The sequence below is a fragment of the Pteropus medius genome, unplaced genomic scaffold, assembly GCF_902729225.1.
Source record: "Pteropus medius unplaced genomic scaffold, Ma_sr-lr_union100, whole genome shotgun sequence".
In the NCBI taxonomy this organism is placed as follows: Eukaryota; Metazoa; Chordata; class Mammalia; order Chiroptera; family Pteropodidae; genus Pteropus; species Pteropus medius.
In genome coordinates, this window is record NW_024352947.1 from 2,836,213 (window position 1) to 2,857,478 (window position 21,266).

Consider the following 21,266-nt stretch of genomic DNA (forward strand, 5'->3'; position numbering starts at 1 on the left):
CAGTGATATACTACTTGGTATTCACTCAGAATGGCTAATACTAACACGACCGGCAATATCGATTATTAGAAAGGATGTAAATATTAGAGAATTAGAAGTGATCAAATATTCGAGAGGATGGAGACAGGATAGTAGAGCTTGGGATTCCCAAACGCTGCTGGGGAGAATGACGCGGTCTGACCACTTTGAAAAACAGTCTGGCAGTTTCTTATAGACACCCATCCTTTGACACAGCAATTGTATGCTTAGATTTTTACCCAGGAGAAACGAAAACGTATTCACACACAGTTTTTATAGGAACGTTCGCAGCAGCCAGATGGAAGCAACCAAACAGCAGGTGCATGGAAACAACTTGTGCTGCATCTGGACAGTGACACGCAGTGACACGCCAGTGAGAAGCGAGACGCGGTGGCTGCTGATTCACGCAGCGCGCGTGCATCTCTCAGACACAGCGCACACGCGGCATGATTCGGTTCACGCAAGGTTCTAGAACAAGCCAAACTACACTCAGATGTTAGAAACCAGAACAGAAGTTATCCTGCAGGGGAGGGGCTGGCTGAAAATGGGCACGACAAACTTTGCAGAAACGTCCTAGACATCAATGTGGGTGGTGGTGACACAGGTGGATATGTTTGCTAAAACTCGTCCAAATATACGCTCAACATCTGCGCATTTTTCACATGTAAATTAGACGTCAGTAAAGTCTGTTTAATTCTTTATGTTAAGTATCGAATGAACGGAGCGAAAGGACTGCAGGAGAGAGGCATGGACTGGAACCGCTTCCCTCCCAGGCCACCCACCTGCCCCACGGCCGCTCCGCAGGGGAGCACGGGCACGAAGCCGAAGCTTCCCTTGAAAGGCACAGCTGTGACTCTCGTGTCTTGAGTCCGCCTTCAGTGAATAAACTCTGTGAGATTAAATTCCCCTTAAAGATCCAAGAGATCATCCTCCATTCCCTGGTTTAAACAAATAAATTGATAAGCACTGTTTTTTAAAGCCTATGGATTTTACTTCACGTCTATTTCTACTGTTCCTATCATTGCTATAGATCTTCCAAAAAGGAAGTGACCGGGGAAAAGGGGATTAAAAAATGTTACCATACGAAAACAAACTCAATTAGGACTTGAATGATTTCCGTCATTTAACAATATATTGAAAGATATTTCATGACTTAAAAGAGAAAGCATAAGACCTATAGAGATCAAAAGGAGAGCAGCGTTTGCTTAGGGGTGAGGGGGATGGGAGGAATGGGGTGTGACAGCACAGGAGTTCTATCTGAGGTGATGAAAATGTTCTAAAAGTGACTTGGTGACAGTTGCACATAGCTGTGACTACACTAAAATCAATGAATTGTACATGAAATGGGTGAATTCTATATGTGAATGGAGGTGTCTTTAAGAAAAAGCCATTGGGATTTTGATTGGATTGCTTTGGAATCTACAGATCGATTTGGAGAAAACGTATCTTTACAATATTGATTTTTCCAGTACATGAAAATTATGCAGCTCTGCATTTATTGGGGTCTTCTTCAGTCTCTCTCATCAATTCTATACGTACTTCTGTACATATTTTATTACATTTATTCCCGGATATTTGATATTTTGATGCTATTTATATAGTAGCTTAAAAAAGAGAGCGCACTGAATTGTTCTAATGTAGGGTATGAAGATGAACAGAGGATGATATGCATATTAAATCATCAAAATTTCAAAATAAAAATCACTACATGTGGTCTAACGAATAAATTTTTCTGATTTTTAATTTATTTATAGAAAAGACAAACAAATATATAAAACTTAAGTCACGTTTAGTCAGACATTTAACAAGTCACACCATGAAAAAGAATAAAAACACATAAACCTGCAAATATTCTGGGATGTTCCATAGCAGGTGGAAGCCACAGTGAACAAACACTTCCTTATATGTGTTAGGCTCTTCTGCTTACAGTGTAAACAGAGGCGTTGTTTAATTTTAGCTCTATTACCCAACATATGTACTTATTAGAAAAATGCTTTCACAACAAAAAAATTTAACAATGGTTAAGTGTACATCTAAAGCCAGTAACATTTAGAGTGTTTAAATATGTTTGTCATATTGGTGATACAGAGACCTTATTATCTTTCAGTTCAAGTTAACCGAAATATTATCTAACTACATTAATTAGTTTCCTGAAAGCAGATGGTATTTTTCTTTCATAAAATAAATAAATGTTTTCTACTAAAATGAAATAAAGATATAAATAACATTGGGCTTCGAGTGAACCTCGTCTGACTTACTTAATGTTTCTGCATCTCAGGTTTTCATCTACAAAAGGATGTTGGATGAAACCACGTCCATAGCCCCGACTCGCTTTAAAATTCTGTTAACTCCATAAGGAATCAGCAAAATACCATATGGTCATCCTATACTTTAAGCAAGCACAGTAATACACAAAGACTGGATGTATACGAGCTAAAGGACTCAGTAGTTATTAGCTCAAAGGATTCTCTATTTTTACTCCATATTTATCAGGAAGCTCCCTGAATATAATTTACACTAAACTTTTCAAAACGTATCTGATGTCTATTGAAAGTGCAAATTCATGTTTTGAATTGTAATCTTATATCTCTACTAATAATCATGGTTAGCTCACCATATGAGGATGAAAAAAATAGTATATATGAAACCATTTATAAGATATTTTAGACATTTTGTAAAGCAGCCAAATGAAAGATCTGTTCATAAATGGGGCTACTTTTCTTTGTTGGAGTGAAGTGGGAGACAGGACTTTGTCTTTGATCAGAGACTCTCGGAAACCCTGTAACCTAGAATTTATGTGCCTGTAATTAACTATAATATACCGATGAAAAAAAAATATATGGAAATGTTACCTGATCGATGGTAGAATTTAGCTTGGTGAGTAGCAGAAATCCCCGACCGTGGACGAGGTACTGTCCGAGGGTTGCCATGTGTGTCTCCTCTTCCTCCTCCCTGGCCTCCGCCCTCTGCACCACTGCATTGCAGAGCCGGTTGACATCGGTCAGAAATTCACGTGCCAAAGAGTTACTGTCGGTGCTCATGACCGAGCTGCAAAATAAATATTACAAAAAAGATTAGAAAAACAAAAAAGTGCGTTTAAAACTATGAGGGTTTGTTTGTTTTTAACTAAAGACTGACTTTAAGTTACTGGGCACTGGGACTTAACCCTGTAATATTTTCAGACATAGTTCTGACCAAGCCAGGTGTTCCTTAAGTATTTGTGCACAACAGAAATCAGTCCTGGGCGTGAAATGCCCGAGCGTGACCTGGAACGGCTAAGTGAAAGCGCCTAAGCAGAGGAGGCCAGTGAGGAGTGGCAGTTAAGGCAGAGTCCGACTTTCTGTCTTAAATAGCGTCACCGCAGGACAGAAATAAACCCATCACTTAGAAAATATTTTTGCTTTACCTGTATTAAAAGATAAACGGATCTTTTAAAAAGATAGACTTTTTTCCTTTGACAGAGCCAACAATCACTGGCCCACCCTTCCCGAAACACCAGAGTTCACTTAGTGGGGGGAAAAAGGTTTATCACCAGGTGAATAAAACGGAAGCATTCTAGCAGTTGAAGTTATGCCTTCACTTCTTACCACGCATTTGAAACAAATAAAGGGCAATGTGACGTTTTAAGGTTAAGAAAAACAGTAAGGTAAAGTAAACAAAAGAGATGAGAAAACGCAAATATAAAAAAATGTATAAATATTTAGAAAGGAAAAATCATGAACAATAAAAAGCCCAAAGAATTTCAAAATAGTTTCACCTTAGGACTGCAGGTGATTTTGAGACATCCAGTAACTTTTAAAAAATGTTTTAACCTGGAGATGTTAAATTAAATAAGATGCGTGTCTCAGAGTCTTCCTGCACCCACGCTGGTCCCCGCTGAGGCGGCAGTGGCCCACACGACTGTGCCTACTGCCCTGAGGCACAGCCAGGCTCTGGGCCCTAACTGACTGAAGCTCAGACCCAGGAGCAGCCAACAACCATGCTGGCCGCAAGATGGACTCGCATCGCGCAGCCTGCAGAGAGGCACTGGGCCGGTGGGATTTCCTCTCTCTCTCATGGGAATGTAAATAGCAGGACAGACTCGATGTGGTGGAAAGTCGCACAGCAATGGGCCCGTGATGGTCGCGATGAGGTAGGTGAGGCTGGGAAGAAGGCAACTTGGTGAAAATGAACCAACAAGAGGCAAAGAGAAGCAGATAAACATGAAAGAAGGAGACAAAGAAATTCCTAATGCGACTTTGGCTTCTGTTCGTTCTGGGGCCCCGCAGTTTAATTCCTGGATTCCCATCAGGATTCTGAGTGTTATTACAATAACAATCCCCTCTCTAGTATAACAGATACCTTTATTTTTAATATTATTGGACATTAAGAAAAAGACAAAAAAGTATTAAAAAGAAATGTATTTCACTTATTATCCCGAAACCCTCGATTATATATATACTATTGGTTTTTTTAGAAGCTTAAAGTAAAATTGTTCAATAAATCGAAAAACCTAATTTATTCAGTCCATATTTATCCAACTTTATTCACTTATTTCTCCTAATCTGTCCCTGATTTAAGATACACAATTATTCAGTGTACCACAAAAAAAACAAAAAACAAAAAACAAAAAGCAAAAAACACCTTCCAATTAAACTACAGCACAGTGCTTTCTAAGCACTTAGACTTTTCCATACACTATCACCTTCTGGGTCATCGAGACCATCCACCACGCAGTACTCTTCAGAGCGCTACTCTATTCCTGAAATTTTCTTCCGAAGATGCTGACATCATTCTGTAAGTCGTGATGCTGGTGCTTTCTTGATCTTACCGGATGGGATCAGCAGAAAGCTTCAGGAAACAACCAGGAAACATTTGAAACTCGTCGGATATGGCGCCGGCCAGGGAACGACTGAAGTGCTGACATAAAGCCCCGTGACCGGCAGTCATGACCCCCGCTCACAGCGCAGCCCCCGACGCTGCTTGTGAGACGCCGTCAGCGGCAAGGCACATGGCAGCTTTAGGGACAATGCGAACGCTAAAAAATCGTGGTAATAATGAGGGCCTATCTTCTAGAAATTAAGATAATGCACATTAACATGAATTTTTAGATATGAAAACGAATGAGGAAATCATTTCAATCCTACTTCCTACAAGCAAAAGATGCCTTGTCAATAAAAAGCATGTAATATATGCAGAATGTACATTATTCCTGATTTTATACTGTTCATAAGATATATATACCGTTACATAATAGGGTATTATATATAAATGATTTACCACCTGCTTTGATTCATGTAGATGGATTAGAAATCTTTTCCCATGAGCTCTCTCTTTTTCTTTGTAGTAGCTGCATGGCATTCCGCTGCATGGATATATTATGTGTATTTGATTATACAGATGTACTATAGATATATAGCCAATGTCTTGCTGTTGAATATTTAGGTTATTTCAGATTTTTATTATTATAAACAAAGCGGCACCGAACATCCTTATATTACTTGCATGTTTATCCTATCATTTCCTTGAAGTGCTGTTACTTCATAAAATACGTTTTACACATTTCCTGTTACTTCATAAAATACGTTTTACACATTTCCTGTTAGGTTTATTTCAAAGTGTTTTATAGTTTTCACCATTATTCTGAATGGGATTTTACTTTCCATTGCATATTCTAACTAGGACAGATACCGTATTTAGGAGGCATACAAGAAGTGGATTATTCTGATACAGTAATCATAAACTTCTCACTGAACTGTCTTACTGCTTTTCGTGGAATTTCCAGACAGAAAACTCTGTCATCTACAAACAACAAACATTCTGTATTCTCCTGCCCGACACGCACACACTCCCACGCCCTCAGTGCGTGTGTGAGCACTGCCAGCCCACGCCGGCGGTGGGGGGGGCACGTTTGCTTCGCACATTAAGAAATATTCTTTTCTTCCTAGTCATCTAATGGGAAGGTTGCGTTTAACTAACGCCTTTCACACACTCTGATGCCAACTGAAAAGATGACTGCAGCGTATTTTTAAAAGATCTTTAAAAATATTTCAAATACCCAGAAAAGTACAAAGAATAAATAACATGAGGTTATAGCCAATACTCAGATCTAGCAAGCATTAACACTATGCTATGCTCAGGCCAGTTCGCAGGTACACGTGTACGTGTCCATGTGTGCGCGTGCATGTGTGCGTGCGTATGTGTGTGCGTGCGTGTGTAAAGAAATCAAACCTCACTGTAAGGAAAGCTGCACTCTACCCACAGCCCTCTCTCTCTCTAGTTGTTTATCATTTCCATACACATTTTTATACTTTTTTGTTTATAGCCATAAAAATATTCAGTACTGTTTCAAGTATTTTAAAAAGTTATATAAATAGTATGCTATGTCTCCTCTTATAACTTTGCTTTTCTCTCTCAACATTATGTTCACTCCTTTAAACCACTCTGCGACAGGCCATTGTGTGAATAACCAGGATTTACCATCCATCTCTAGGCATGGGAAGTTTAGTTGTTTTCACTTTAGGGTTTCGTTAATGTCGCATAACTACATAGTTTCAAAGCCTTAGACCGAATCGAGTATTTCGACTGCTAATATTTATTACATTAAATACTCACCAATCTTTCAACACTTCTGGAACATTTAGAGTCTTTGCAATTTGAGCTCATGAACTAGATAAACAAATATTCTTAGCATAAAGCTTCACCTACAAAAAAAAAAAAAAAAAGAAGAAGAAGACATATCAATGGCAATAGTGAAACAAATAATTTAACAAAGTTCTGACAAAAACCAGTGGCCAGTCTCCATATCCGATGTCTGAAAGAGCCAGTGAATTCCGGAATCTCAAGAGAACACTGAAAATGCCTGGAGCTTCAGACACGGGGTCTTGAGACAGCGAAGCTTGGAACATACTTGATCTAAACGAGGCAACCCGCTCATAGCTCCCTACCCCTCCGCCCCCTGCCTAACTTACAGCCCAGGAGCATCGCCGGTTAACTCTGAAGGACGGAGAGCAGACCCGTCTCAGCCTCTCACCAGGAGGCAGCGGAATATCGTCTACGCGTTCCGGACAGCAAGTTACTCCTTCCTGTACGAGTGAAAGGTATTGGAGGAGATATGAGAACTCAGAATACACTAACACCGATGAATAAACGACCGCCAAATTTCATATCCGCGCTGAATTTTTTAAATGAACTAATCTTTCGTGAATGACACAATGAAGGCTGTTTCTAGAAAGCTAAAGGAGAAATTCGCACTAGGACAGCAACAAAATGCTTCCCTCTCGTTACCTGCTTTCCTCTTCGCCACAGTTTTGTCCAGGCCGAGGCAAGAAAAAGATTTCTTTATTTTAGTTATAAGGCAGATGTGAAGGTTTATTTTGAATCATAAATTTTTTTGTTTGTTTTTTTTCCTCTGAATGATCTTTAATTGCTTCAAAATGCTCAAATCTAGAGAACTGTCCCGAATTCCTTTCAGCTTGCGAACAGTTCTTGGACCGCACACTACTCTAGGCGCTGGAGGGTAAAGCAGGCTGGCAATGGGACGGAGCTGCTGTTAGGACTTTGTGTGAATTAGGAAAACGCCTCTTCCCAGACGGATGCCGCCCCACGGCAGGCGCACAGCTATCGAAGCACGGGCTGGAGCTCAGGTCACTCTTGGCCCACTCTGCTGGCCAAGCACCTGCGGCCCGCACATCAACTGCTCAACCAGAGGGAAAAGCTGGGGTGGGGTCCCAGTGCCTTCCATATCTGCTCCTGCTGCCTCCTGGGCTAATCAAAACCACGCACATGTATTTAACTTCTACAATCATGGAAGGGGAAATGAGTCAAATCGTGAGGTTAGAGGTGGCACTGCATTAACTGCCCCGATGACCAGCACCCTGTCGCCATCTGTTGTGCCAGGCTAAGATGACTCTAGCTAACGGCGTGACCATTAGAAGTGAAAGCTGACAGATGACTGGATCCATTCTCTCATCAGGGGACATTTCTAGGCCGAGAGGAGGGACTTCTCTAATGCTCTCACGCTAGCATGGCCTTTTCAGCAAAGCCCCACGTGGATCCCCATGGAGTCTCCCTGTATCCTGGCTCGTCCTTCCCTCTGCCAGCCCGGTCAGCTGTGTCCCCTTTACTCTGCTGCCGGTCTCTACACACAGCGACATTCTAATTTTTATCCCCCTATAACGTACCGGGTGTCCATAAAGTCTGGAAATATAGTGTTTTTAATAGCTCGAAGATGCCCTTTAGGGCAGTATACATACGTGCCTCTGTCCCCACACTTCATGGACACCCTGTAGTTCCTTATCCTATGTGACGGTCTCACCGCCGAGGTCACGAGTTCCTCAAGACCAGGGACCCTGTCTTACTACTTTTTGCACTTTACAGCCCTAATGCCAAATTTTAAATTTATCCTTATTACTATAATTTTCAACTTCTAATATAACTATTGTTTATAGCGCCATATTAAATAAAACTTGCTCCCATTACTAGAACTTTTACCTTCTTACAATTTACCATAAATAAAAAACGTGATTACAAAATGCCTATAATCACATGAGTGACCTTCTCAGAAAATTAACAGGTTTCACTCTCTAATACAGTGACTGGTAAAGTGTAAAATACCAAATCAAAAAACAGAAAACTGACAAGGCATTAGCTATATCTCCTCCCAGCCTGACGTCATCAGATTTTTCATCGATATGCCATTCAATTCAACAAACGCTTACGGAACATCTATCATACGCCAGCCACTCTATTTGGCACTGGGTATAGAGCAAAACTAAATTCCTACCCTCATGGATCCAGGGGGGGCAGAGACAAAGGTCGTAAGTCCAGGCAGCACTAAGTGCTACGGGGAAAAGTAAAGCAGAATAAGGGTGCAGAGTGACAGGGACGCTCCCCAGGGCGGGCAGAGAATGTCTGAGGACGTGAGAGCTGAGCGAGCGCGGAAGGAGGCGAGGAGGCGGGGCCCTGGGAGGAGGGCACGGGGAGGAGCGTGTGTCTGACACCGCGGATACTGAGAAAAGACGCCAAACGTTACTGCAGAGTGAGAAAAGCCGCTCGCTCCTGCCTCTCAGGGACTGAAGTCAGGGCGGGAAGAGGAAACAGAAGGACCCCCTGGAACGGTCTCTCCCTAGGAATGGAAGTCTCCTTTCTGCCTGTCCCTCCTCCCTCCCCCCCAAAAAAAGACGACCAGGATTTTCCAGCCAGTGTGACGAGCAGCGGTGCTCCCTGACGGGTCAGCCCGGGAGCAGGATGGGAGGGAGCAGCGTTCTGTCGTAGCCGCCTTAACTGTGACAGGTGTCTTAGAAGTGGGCGATGGGATGCACCACCTGGGGTTCAGGTGGGAGGCTGGACCTGGCGGAGCAAGCCGGAGTTACCGGCAGGCAGATGGGCTTTAATGTGACGCGATGGAAGAAATCCCAGAGCAACGCCGTCCGGCAGAACTTTCTGCGATGACAGGGCTGTGCCCAGTGGCTGCGGTCCTAACAGAGGGGGCCTGGAGAGGGGACCTGGAGACGGGGCACAGAGCAGGTTCTAGGGATGGCCCTGGGGCCGGCACCATTGGGTCAGGGAGACGAGGCGGTTCCGGCACAGAGACCGCGAGGACGCAGCAACGAGGAAGGGGGACAGCCAGGACAGCGAAGCGGGCCTGCGACAGGAAGGGTGGCCGGCTGCGTCAGACCCTGCTGAGGGGCCGAGTGAGATGACGACCGGGACCTGACTGCGAGCCCCGTGGAGGGTACTGCCATCTGTCGGAGTGGTCCCTGCAGGGTGACAAAGCGGGTGGCAGAGGCATGGCATTTAGACAGAACTTTTAAGAAGCTCCATCCCAAAGGGTGGCGAGGAAATGGGTGGCAGCTTGAAGGGGACACAGGGACATGGAGGTTTTTATTTGTAAAAATGAATTATGGTATGTTTGTAAGCTGAAACGTGACAACACGTCTGCCCAGCACGTTTGTCCAGCAGAGAAAGGAAAACAGATGAAATACTAGAGTGAGAGATCATTCCAGAACGAGCGGGTGAAGCAGAGAGGGTCAAGGCACACGTGGAAGGGACCGTGACGGCTCATCTACAGGAATAAGAACAGGTGCAGGAAGATGGGCGCATCTGGCAGCGGGAGCGAGACACGGCCACTTCTAGTTCCTCCGTGAGAGAAGCGGCAAGGTCACCCGCCCCGAGGGAGCAGCGGGAGGCGTCAGGCTGAGTGGCCGGGGCCAGAATCGGCAGCCCACAGAGGCTCCCCGCAGACCGAGCGCTGTCTGTCACTAACTGCCTCCCCCAGTTTGGTATCGTGTGCCAAAGGGGACGACAGGACAGGTGACGGCGAAGGCCTTGGGCATGCACCTGTGGCCACGGCCGCGTTCTCCTGACTCGGACTCGGGGTGTCTTGTCGGAAGCCAAGCCAGGCTGACCTGGGGTGACCTTTCTTAGAGCAGAGCCGCGATGCGCACTGCTCCGGCTCCCTCCTGCCAACGCCCGTGAACCTTTAAAACAAGCTGATGCTCTTCTGTGGAGGTGACTAGAAGCTACGGAATCCTTTTTTATGATTTTGGAACTTTATTCCTCAACAGTCCTCTAAAAGTTGTCAAATTCACCATAATTACTCAAAGATTACCAGTTCAACAACGGCGTTGACCCATTTTCTCAGAATCTGAGCCTGAGACGTGATCTCGTTTAAAGCAGCCAGAGGTTCTGGCACATCCTCCTCCTCAGTCTCGGACTGAAAATGTCCCCCATTCTTCATCTTACGTCCACCCTTACTGTCTGTGTAGAGATCACCCTCCGCGTCAGAGAAGGCACACACCGAAGGAGCTGGGAGCCTCGTTTAATCCCTATACCTGATTATAGGTTCAGTTTGTTAATAAGAAGAATCTATTAATTTGCTTATTGTTTTCACTTTCTACATATACCATGTGAAAGGTCAGCCTTAACCTTTTTTAAAACCTCAGTTCATCATCCGCCTAGGGTCATTTCCTTTTTACATGTCACATGTATAATGCACACGTAATATACGTAACTATATACATATACATTTGTTTCATATCCTTCTTTTACTCTTTTGCACGTTATTTTGAAATCTGATTCATGTGGCCGCTTTACCTCCGCCTTCCCTTCACATTACCTCCGATTGCTCAGTAAAGACTGTCCTTGGCTACCTGACACCCAGTGTCCCTCCGGGAGACTGTGCCCATGGCATCTTGCCTATCTTCTCTTTGAAATTTAGGAACTCTGTATTTCCAATTCTCTGAATTCCAGCTTTGCTCCACATTCCTCTTCCTGTTTATTATTTTTTTACTTAGCTATCATTTACTAAACACCTACTTCATGCCAGACGCTAAGAACCCCAAATGCAAGAGTAACCCTGGTCTCTGTCCTCAAGAAGATCACATTATGGTGGCGAAGGCGAACCAGCACACAAGGTGTGATATACTGATCAGGGGCACTGAGCTCGATTTGAGTGGGCAGGGCCGCTTCACGAAGAAGACAGCTCTGAGGAAACGTGGAACAGCCAAAGGCAGAGGAGGAGGAAAGGCAGATACACAAACTGAAATTGCCGCTCCAGTCAAGTCCCTGAGAGAATGACAATAACTTCAGTATCGAAACACAAAATGAGACGCAGGAGAACAAGGCTGGAGAGAGCAGTGCCCAAGTTAAAATAAAAGACTTTACTGGTAGCTTGAGAGCTGAGCAGAGCCTGAAAACCATGAATTCTGGTGATGTCGATGTCTCAGCTATTTGAGATTCTCTGGTAGATCTAATAGTAGAGAACGCAGATCGCATCCCTGATCTAGAAATCGGAGTTTTGGTGGGTGGAGGCTCAGGAGCAGAAGCGCATCGAGGGCACAAGTGGGAGAACAAAGCCACGTGGTCAAAAACAGGGCACAGACCAGGGAGGGAAGAGGAAGAAGCCAGGCAGATGCTCATACGCAAGGAGAAATGCAGGTGATCGATTACTATGAAACCGAAGGATAGAAAATGCGGGAAGGAAGGCTATTGGAAGTTTGAGATTTCTGAAACGAGCCGTTCCAGATGCTGAGGACGCTGCAGCAGGAGTCTGACGTGAAGTGGAAGTTAAGGTCACAGCAGTTCAGCAACCATGAGGCTAGTTTCTTTGTCACCTCTAAACACGAAAGCTCCTTGACGACCAGGATTGCGTCTGTGGCGTTTACTGCTAAGCCAACAGCACCCAGAAGGCATTGGATCTTTTGCTGAATGTGCTGAATGAGCGGCTGGCTTTTCTCTCAGGATTCCTGCTATGTTCGCCTGTCTGATTAAGCCCTCACAGTGGGGCGCATGAGGCTCATAGCTCCCCCGACCGTTTCCTTTGCCTTCTGAAATAAAATGGTCAATAAGGTAAGTCAACAGTGGGTCTGCTTTCGTTGAGTGAGACTCCCACACACGGCTGACTTTGTATCTTAGCTCTGTTCTGGTTCTGTGATTAATTCCACAACCTGTTTTTCAGCAGATCACACAGTTAAGCTGTTGCCCTCAACCTTGTGGCTTTTCGCACATTCACCCTCGTGACATCCAGAACTACAACCCCTGTCCCTACCTCAAGTCATTCGTACACTTCCTTAATGTCTTGTCTCTCTGTGTTTCAATTAGTGCTACCAATGACATTACATTTACCACTGAAAATAAAATCTCACTCAGCAACAAGACGAGAAGTGTCCCCTAGGCACCAAGCTCCCTCCTCAAGAACTATCAAATAGCCCAGCAGCCACAGTGACAGGAAAGAGAGAGTCCATGCGCTAGTTTCTTTCCTCCAACTCATTAATGCATTCATTAATTCAACCAATATTACTCACTCAATAAATATTTCAGTGAATATTTACTAATCTGCTTACTCATTCTATTTTTGCTAGTTTCTGAAATCTGTCCTGAACAGTCGAATAACATTGTGACAGCGGTGAAGGCAAAGGCAGCAGTCACTAGCTGGCCATACGGAGCTGTGTGAAGTCTGGCTTCCTTTTCCACAAAACGTCTATTCAATAGAGTTGCCATGTGGATCTTCGGGGATTATGTAACATCAGTAAACATTCCTGGTAAATGCTATAGTTGTATTTGAAATGCTCGGCACCAGCGGAACAGGGCGCAGCAGACAGTGCCATCTGCAGGAAGAGAGAAGTCACTGCAGCCTCTCCGCAGAACAACTGGGAATGGTCCTACTCTGCTTTGTGCTGATGTGGTCTCCACGGAAGTGCTGGAAATAAAAGCAGTGAGGATCTGTATTTTTTTGTCCTTTCCCTGCCTTGTGACTGCTAAAGAAAAGGAGTAAACGGAAAAAGACAAGGAAAAAGGCTGTAATAATGAAAGGTTACAGCTCGATTAGAAAACTGACTTGTTTTTTCTCATCAAATAGTAACATCTGAAGGACTTGATTCCTATTCTTTCACCAAATCCATGTACTTGCTACATTTCTTAATTACGATAGTATCAGAGAAATTGCCATGGGAAAGAATATTTTTCAGAAACGTATTATGTACCAAAAAGGAGAAGACTGCTATAAATCACAGGTTTATTGTGAGGATTAAACAATGTACAGAATTATAAGTACTCAATGAGACCTAGTGAATCAGAATCCGCCACGGTCTGAAACGACCTTCTTGAAAATAAGGGTTGGCTGATCTGGATTCTTAACTATGCAAAATCCCTTCTCCCCAGAGTCCGATACATACTGATTCTAGTGGCTGTCCAAAAGATCTCATGTATTCTTTGTAACACATCACTAAAAATCAAAAAATTTTAGGAGAAAAAAACAATTACATTATATGTACCGCTTCATAAATGACGTGAATAAAGGAACGTAGATAAATTAGTTAGAATCACACATTTGCACAGTGGCAGACACTTCAGACATCGCATTCTCCAACCCCACGTTCTACAGGTGACAAAACTGATGCTCAGGGGTCCAAGGTCCCAAGGTTAGCTGCCATGACTGCTGTCTGGGAGTTTTGTGATATTTTAGCTGTAACTAAAATAACCAAATTTAGAAGACACAGCCTTTCTTCTTCTGTTAGGTCAATTAAAAATTAGACAATGAGCAAAGAAGTTTCCTTAGTACTAAATACTATCTCTAAATGTTATCTAGAACCTTTACTCAAGTCCATCAGACTACAATCTGTACATCTGGAAATAAGATTTTAAAATCTCTTTCTACAAACTTTTGTAATTACGACACAGAGCTTTATGTATGAAATGCAGAAAACTTGTGCGGGGGTGAGGGGGAGAGACTCTAAACTGACCTTGATCAGATTAACAGAATTCTCTTTAAGAAATAAGATAGTTAAGGCACATCAGCTTATTAAATTAGACACTATTTAAGCAAGCAAATATCTGTTAATCTAAGCTTTATCTTGTAAGCTTCTGGTCATACTACATGTTAAGCAATAACCATCAGAATGACTCCCAATTACGGACTTAACAAAAAATTGATGAGAATATTATTTACATTCCATGGATTTTTTATTAATATGAGCATTTTTACGATGTGTGTTGTAGTGGATAATAAATATTCTCTTGAGAAAACTGAAGTAAAATTTGATAGTCACTGAATATGAAAAATTAAAATATATTTCAGTGGGCTTTATTTTTAGAAAATTCTTGAAGTTTAAAATAGGGATGAGGATATGACACCTTAACAAAGTTCTAAATTGAAAAACTGAATCCGAGAATCCATAAAACCACTTTAGCAATAATGTTAATGGTTCCACAAACTGAAAACATGCACGAGACAAATCACAATCGGATTATTATTGATAATTCACCATATTTGGGTAGATGTTCAACTGTCATTGAACCAATTAACTTCAAAAGAATTCTAACAGTTGTTTAGATTGTAGCATTTCTTTAGAGCTCAGGCCCTTCCAGACAATTACTCAACTTGATTTTTCGAGTTCCGCACTAAAAAACCTCAGATGGTAAGGATGTCACACAACCTTATGAAGTTTGGATGGCGGTTCCCAGCTCCTTCGAGACTAATGTGGTATCGTGACGGAAAGGTCCTCGAGGCTTTGAACTATGGGGATTTTGAGTAACAGACACCCCCGCCTCCCCCGCCGTGGGAAAATGATAGTTTTCTAAAAGTCATATTCAGAGTTCCAACCGGAACTGCCAGCCGCAGGCTTTGCCCCAATTCCCCCGGTCCCCCGCTCGCCTGCTATTCTGGAAACAACTTCCCGGGGCTGTCGCACGGTGCCACAGGCGGGCCCATTACGGTTCACACGGTGGAGGGGAGCCCTGTGACTATAAACACCCCGTATGACAGCTAGAATACTGTCGGTCGGGAAGGGCAGATCGGAGACGTGCTGAACAACCATCTTACAAATGAACCTTTGGAGCACAACTACTTATAAGAAGGAACCGCCATACTCAAAGTTTTTTAACTGATGTTGGCGTAAGTAACCTGTTGACTGTCTGTGCAGGAAAACTGCCAGGGAGTTTGCATTTGATGAGTTATTTGAGAATGAGAATCTACCCTAGAATCAACAGTCAGAGAACTAAACGATCTTAGTACCTTCCTCAAAATTTTATAGATACAAACTCTAAGGCTAAGCGATTTCCCAAAAGTCAGGCAGGACTTCCGGCTGGATCCTCGGATTCCTGTCCGACGTTCTTTCTAATATTGCATGAAATTTCTGAGAAGCTTCACAGCCAAACGACGCCTTTCAGAATGCCGTTTGTCAGAGCCCGTTAGTGATGAGGTCTGGCACAGAGTGTCACCGTGATCAGGCAGGGACCCTGCCTCACTGTCTCATGCTGCTTCACCTGCATTTGATCCTGAGCACCTTAAGAGAATGGAAATTCTGAGACCTTGTGGTTCCAAGCGAGGCTGCACTAAAAGGAACTGAAGTCCCACGCAGGTACGTCGCCTTCCCTGGCTTTACGTCTCTGCCAGAAGGAACGTGCTGAGTTTCACATCCAGTAGCTCATCCAGCTCCAAAGAGACCTCTGGACTTTTAGAGAACATGGGTAACGATGACGACGGTGATGCAGCCAACACCGACTGTGACTGACCACTGCATGCCGGGCTCATTGCGGCCCCCTAGTAAAGGAGCTGGTTTAATCCTCCTAACAGTCTCGTGAGCACAACCAAATCCCTATTTGTCACATGCTGGAAACTGAAGCACAGTGAGGGCGGGCAACCGATCAAGGTGTCAGCGGCAGGATCCAAGCCCAGGCAATCTCTCTATAAAAATGTCTTTCTCCAAAGCAAACACTGTCTCCTCCTTCCAACGAACCAGCTTTCTCATTCCTACTTTACTTAATGGCCTCTAGCCAGTCACTCAGGAGAAAAACCAGACGAGCTCTATAAAACTGAGTTCCTAAGAGCACCTAAAGCTGCTGTGAATATTAAAATTAAATGAGACAACTCATATAATATGCACAGCACAGTGCCTGGCAGATCGTGACAATATCGATAATTATTAGCCATTACGATCATCACCTTGAATCTGGTCCTTCTGCTGGAACCTTATGCCGAAGCATCCACCGCCCAGGCCCTCCTCTCCTCTCTCACTGGAGGCACCAACAGCCTCTTAATTGGTCACTCTGCCTGGCCTATTTTCCATATAATCCAAATTCTACAACTGCTAAAAATGTCACTCACGTTGCTTAAAATCATAAATGACACTCCACTTCCTAGGGAATAAGAGCCCAACTCCTTATTATCACGTTATACAATTCCCTCCACCATCTACGCTTTCAAATCTCTCAACGAACACATCCCATGACACACTGTCCTGGCATCCCTCCTAAGGATATATGCTTTCTCGATTCTATTTAACTACTTTTTAAAATCATGTTGCTGCTACTACAGAAATTCCCATTAACTGTCAATTAAATATTTCTACATGCCTCGATTTTGGGACTCATCACATCATACGACAGGACTGTTTCTTTCCGAGCTAGATTATGTTTTCCTTAAGAAGGGAAATCAGGTCTTATTCCTTAAAAAAATCATCGTGCCTAACAGTACCACAAACGGTACGAACTCAATAAACAAACATAAATTCATTTAATACTAACTTTGATAGAAAACATTTTAATACTCAAATTCCTTTAGGAAATCTTCCCGCAGCTAAAGCTCTGAGAAATAAACAGGCACATTTACAAAAGTCTCTCTCTGTTCCACAGTGAGCACTACAGAAACACCTAAAAACCTTACCAGAATATTTTTAGAACAAAAACAAAAAACTTCAGCAATAAAATTTTGGATGTCTATTCTTCCCAAGTTAAAGATTATAATTCAGAGTATACAGTTTTAAAGTTCTTTAACAATTGTAGGCATGATGGTTTTCCATACTCCCTTTACAAAAAAGCACTAAAAACACAGCTTGGATCCTTATCCTAAAGGAGAAATGAAAATAATAAAAATAATTTATGTAGCAACACCATAACGTTCAATAGTTTTTAATATATGTTTTATATGAGGTAAAAGATTCTGCAAAATAAGTTTCAGAAACTGAACACAGATATTTACAAGGTTGAAAGACACCTTGCAAGTGTGGACAGCAAGAGCTTCTCTTATTCCTTCGTGATTCTCACAGACACAGTGAAAATCAGCTTCCCTTCAGAAAAAAATTAGTTGAGGCGATCGAGAACAGACAAATGCGTTTACTGTTAAAAAACATTACACATCAAAAAAGATAACAGTGAGATCGAATCGAGGTCCATTTGCTTAATATTGCTCTCTAGCCATCCATGAAGATGGACAGACAGTAGGATTAAAGGGCCTTGAAACTGGGAGTGATAGAGAACAGGAAAAAGAAAGGAATACATATTATAAACGCTTTCTGAGCAAATACATTTCAAATTCAACCTACGCTTAATATTTTTTTCTACCACATTGGGTCTCATCACAACTTAGTTTCTACCACTTATCTATCATTGTATGTGGCCTAAATGTAGACACGCGTAAAGAAAAAGTTCAAGTTATAAACGAGTCGCATACTAGAAATCAAGCACTACTACTTTCTATGGGTCTAAGCCACCTTTTGGCTATGAGATCACTTTCTTAAAATGCATTAAAAATATTCAAGAGGTTGGTGGTACAGCAGAAAGAATACTAAAGGTCACGAGACTTTGGTTTTCTGTTTTGCCTCAAACTCTCCAAAGCGATGCCAAAGCATCTCAGGCGACGTGCTTATTAAATCTTTCCGATCGTCATTCTTCTTACACATATTTGAAAAACAGAAACTAGATGATCTCTAAATATCTTCTAAGCTGTGAATTTTTATGAAAGCATGACATTCAGAAAATACTAATATAGTAATGGTAAGCGTCAAGATTAACTTAGGATTAAAATGACACATTCTAAATGTTTCCTTAAATTGTGCACAATCAAACTACCTTACTGGGATTGTATTTTTTAAAAATAAGGTGTAGATAAAATAAATATATTTTAGTAGTATGGAACGTATGACTTCAGAAATATTCTCCCAAATATTTAAGTAGGCTAACAGAGAAAAAACTTCAAGACTAGTTATCAGCATTACTGCCTTTAGAAGCATGAGTAAGAGGAAATCCAGAGAATGGCAAAGGATTTTAATCTTTGATCTAAGTCATGATGCATTAAAGGTCTAATAAAGTTTAGACAAACAAATATTTAAAAGCAATGTAAGAGCTACCTGATGGATATAAGCAGCTGTCCTACAAGTTATGGCAGGATAATCCCCTTTTATCATTGGCCAGGCTATTCTGAATTTGATTATATCTGACTCATTTCTAACAAAGAACACAGAACAGCTATTTCCACCAAACTGATGTGAGCTGATGAATTTCCCATCCCCAGATCTACTCCTCCGCGTGTATTTTTAAAATTAAGATCAATGACCAGGGTCACCATTCACCCAGGCATACAATCGAGAAACCTTAAAGCCCCTCTTCCCTCTCCTGTAGCTCACACCTAAGCAAATCCTTTCTAAAATCTCCCAGATCCGGCTCCGTGTGCCTTCCCAGGGCTCCAACTTCACAGGGATGCCGTGAAGGTTAAATGAAATACTAAATGGGAATGGATGCTAAGACGTCAGATGCTGACAAAGATTATCTAACATTATTATATCATTGGCAAAATGAGTATGAGGTTAACCTGATAATGTCTTGTTCTTTAAAAGCCAATTCTGGGTCTCAATAACCAGTATATTCTTTTCCAATCGCAAAGCATCTGTTTGGCCATCTGGTCTATAATTTTTCTAGGAATCAGTCAGTGTCAAGATGTTCAACATATAGTTTGTGGGCTTCATGTCCCCTCACCTCGCTTTTAAATTTAAAGTATTCAATTCTTCTGGTTGATGGCAAAAATCTTCTACTCTACTTTTTAAAGACGAGTGGCAGCAATTGTATAAACATTTCGAAGTATGTGTACGAATTATAATTCATGTATTTCTTCCACTCATTGAAAGTGGCTAGAAACTCTCTTGTTTCCTGATCCATTTTGAGCTTCAGTTTCAAAGCATTCTATTTGAATGAAACAACGATTAGCCTTTTGGAAAACGGTTTGATTCTTGTTTAATTAAGATGATCACACTTAAGCATCACTCTTTCATATTATTAGGTAAGATTTTGGTTTGTTTTTCTTCCCAACAGTTAGACCTGGAAAGCATTCAAAATTTCCAAATGTGTCAGATCTTTCGATTACTGTAAATGGGTCGGGAGAATTAAGAGACACAGGACAAGCTCTGGCAAGAAGCAACAGCAAAAGAAAGAAGAATCAAAGAGAATATGGTGTCCCCAGAGACTCCAAGATCAGTTTATAATTAGCTATTCGTATGCCATATTTTCATATACTTTCAGAATATATTTAGGTTGAAAATCCATTTAAAAATATTGGCTTATTACCTGGATTCTTAATGTAAGGGGCAGACCTTCAATTCTAAAAGTCTGATATATTTTTGATACACGTTTTACAGGTCAAATTCTATTGCTCCAAATACTGCATAAAAGATCTCCATTTAACATATGATGGCCCATTTATTTAAAGCTATCTTTAATGAAACAGAAGAATTATGGTAATCCCTGTATATTACTGACTTATTAGTAAAGTATTAAAATACAGGTCATTTCCATTGCAATTTCACAAATGTCCAAGTGAAGCCACACTCGATAACAAGATTTCTGAACCTTAAAAAAAATTCTTGAACTTTTAAGCCAGGCATCTACGCATAATTCAGAAAAAGATGAATCTAATGAAGATGATCAAATGAAATACAGCAGCAAAATAAAAAAGTACTTGGAAATTCTGGATTACATGTTTTTCTCTATGAGTGAAACTGACAAACGTGCACCGAGGGCAAGCAAATAAAAACAAAACTACTTTTGGTGCAAAGGATGACTAGGTTGTTTCAAAAGAGCTAAAAATAAAACGAGCAAGATACAAGTTGGAAGTTCATGGGTGAAAATATTAAATCCCTGTTACAGTCAAGATAATATAAAAAGTGTCTTCAAAACAAAGTCACTAGAGTCTACTACCAAGACCTCTAATTTGGTCTTCTAACCAACTCTCAAACTTCTCCCTACCAAACCGCCCCTCTCATAAACCTCATCATAGTACATGTCTACTTCATTTTTCTACTTGCTCAGGATTAAAATTCTGGTGTCTTTTAAGTCTCCTGTTAACTCTACTACCCTCGATTTGTCTAGAAATCAGCCACTCCACCAACTGCACTCTGGTCCAAGCTGCATCATCTCTGGACTGGACTATGGCAAGAGTCCCCAAACTGATGTCTCTGCTTCTGCTGCTGCCCAACCCCTGCCCTCAAACGTCTGTTCTCCCTCCAGCCATTCAGAGTGACCCCTTTAAAAGGCAAATCTGATTCTATTCCTTCTCTCTTCAAAGGGCTGAGTCTCACTCAGAGTGGAAGCCCGAGTCCTTACAAAGGCCTACAGGCCTTACACAATCTGACTTGCGATTCCCACTTGTCTCTTACTTCATTTCCACGGCTCTTTGCTCACAGCTAAGCCGGCCTCTCAGCTTTCCTCCAACATGCCCATACCCTCCTGCCTCGAAGGTTCTGCAAGGGCCTTTCCCTCTGTGGAACACGCTTCCCGCAGAAGGTGCGTGGATGACCCTCTCATTTCCTTCCCATCTTGGGCTTAAATGTCGTCTTTTTCCAGGAAGTCTTCCTTGGCTATCTCTAGCTAAAACTGCGACTGTCTCCTGTTCCTTATCGTCCCTCTCTGCTTTTTCTCTGCAGTCCCCAACACCATTTGACAGAGCATACATTTTGTTTATTATCTGAGATCCCCCAGTAGAATGTAAGCTCCATGAAGGA

The 21,266-nt window shown here is 42.1% G+C and overlaps 1 protein-coding gene across 7 annotated transcripts in view; it reads right to left on the reverse strand.

Moving 5' to 3' along the window:
• Window positions 1-21,266, reverse strand: part of LYST (lysosomal trafficking regulator) — a 143,156-nt gene that overhangs the window by 120,468 nt on the left and 1,422 nt on the right. For 4 of the 7 annotated variants that reach the window (XM_039850371.1, XM_039850369.1, XM_039850368.1 and 1 more), the window contains exon 1: window positions 2,871-3,066. In XM_039850371.1, the coding sequence (XP_039706305.1) occupies window positions 2,871-3,059 (189 nt within the window). In that variant the 5' untranslated portion in view covers window positions 3,060-3,066. Of the gene's footprint in view, window positions 1-2,870; window positions 3,067-4,702; window positions 4,835-5,280; window positions 5,363-6,612; window positions 6,702-6,968; window positions 7,083-21,266 lie in introns of those variants that run through there. The other 3 variants (XM_039850366.1, XM_039850365.1, XM_039850367.1) reach the window with 3 other exon arrangements.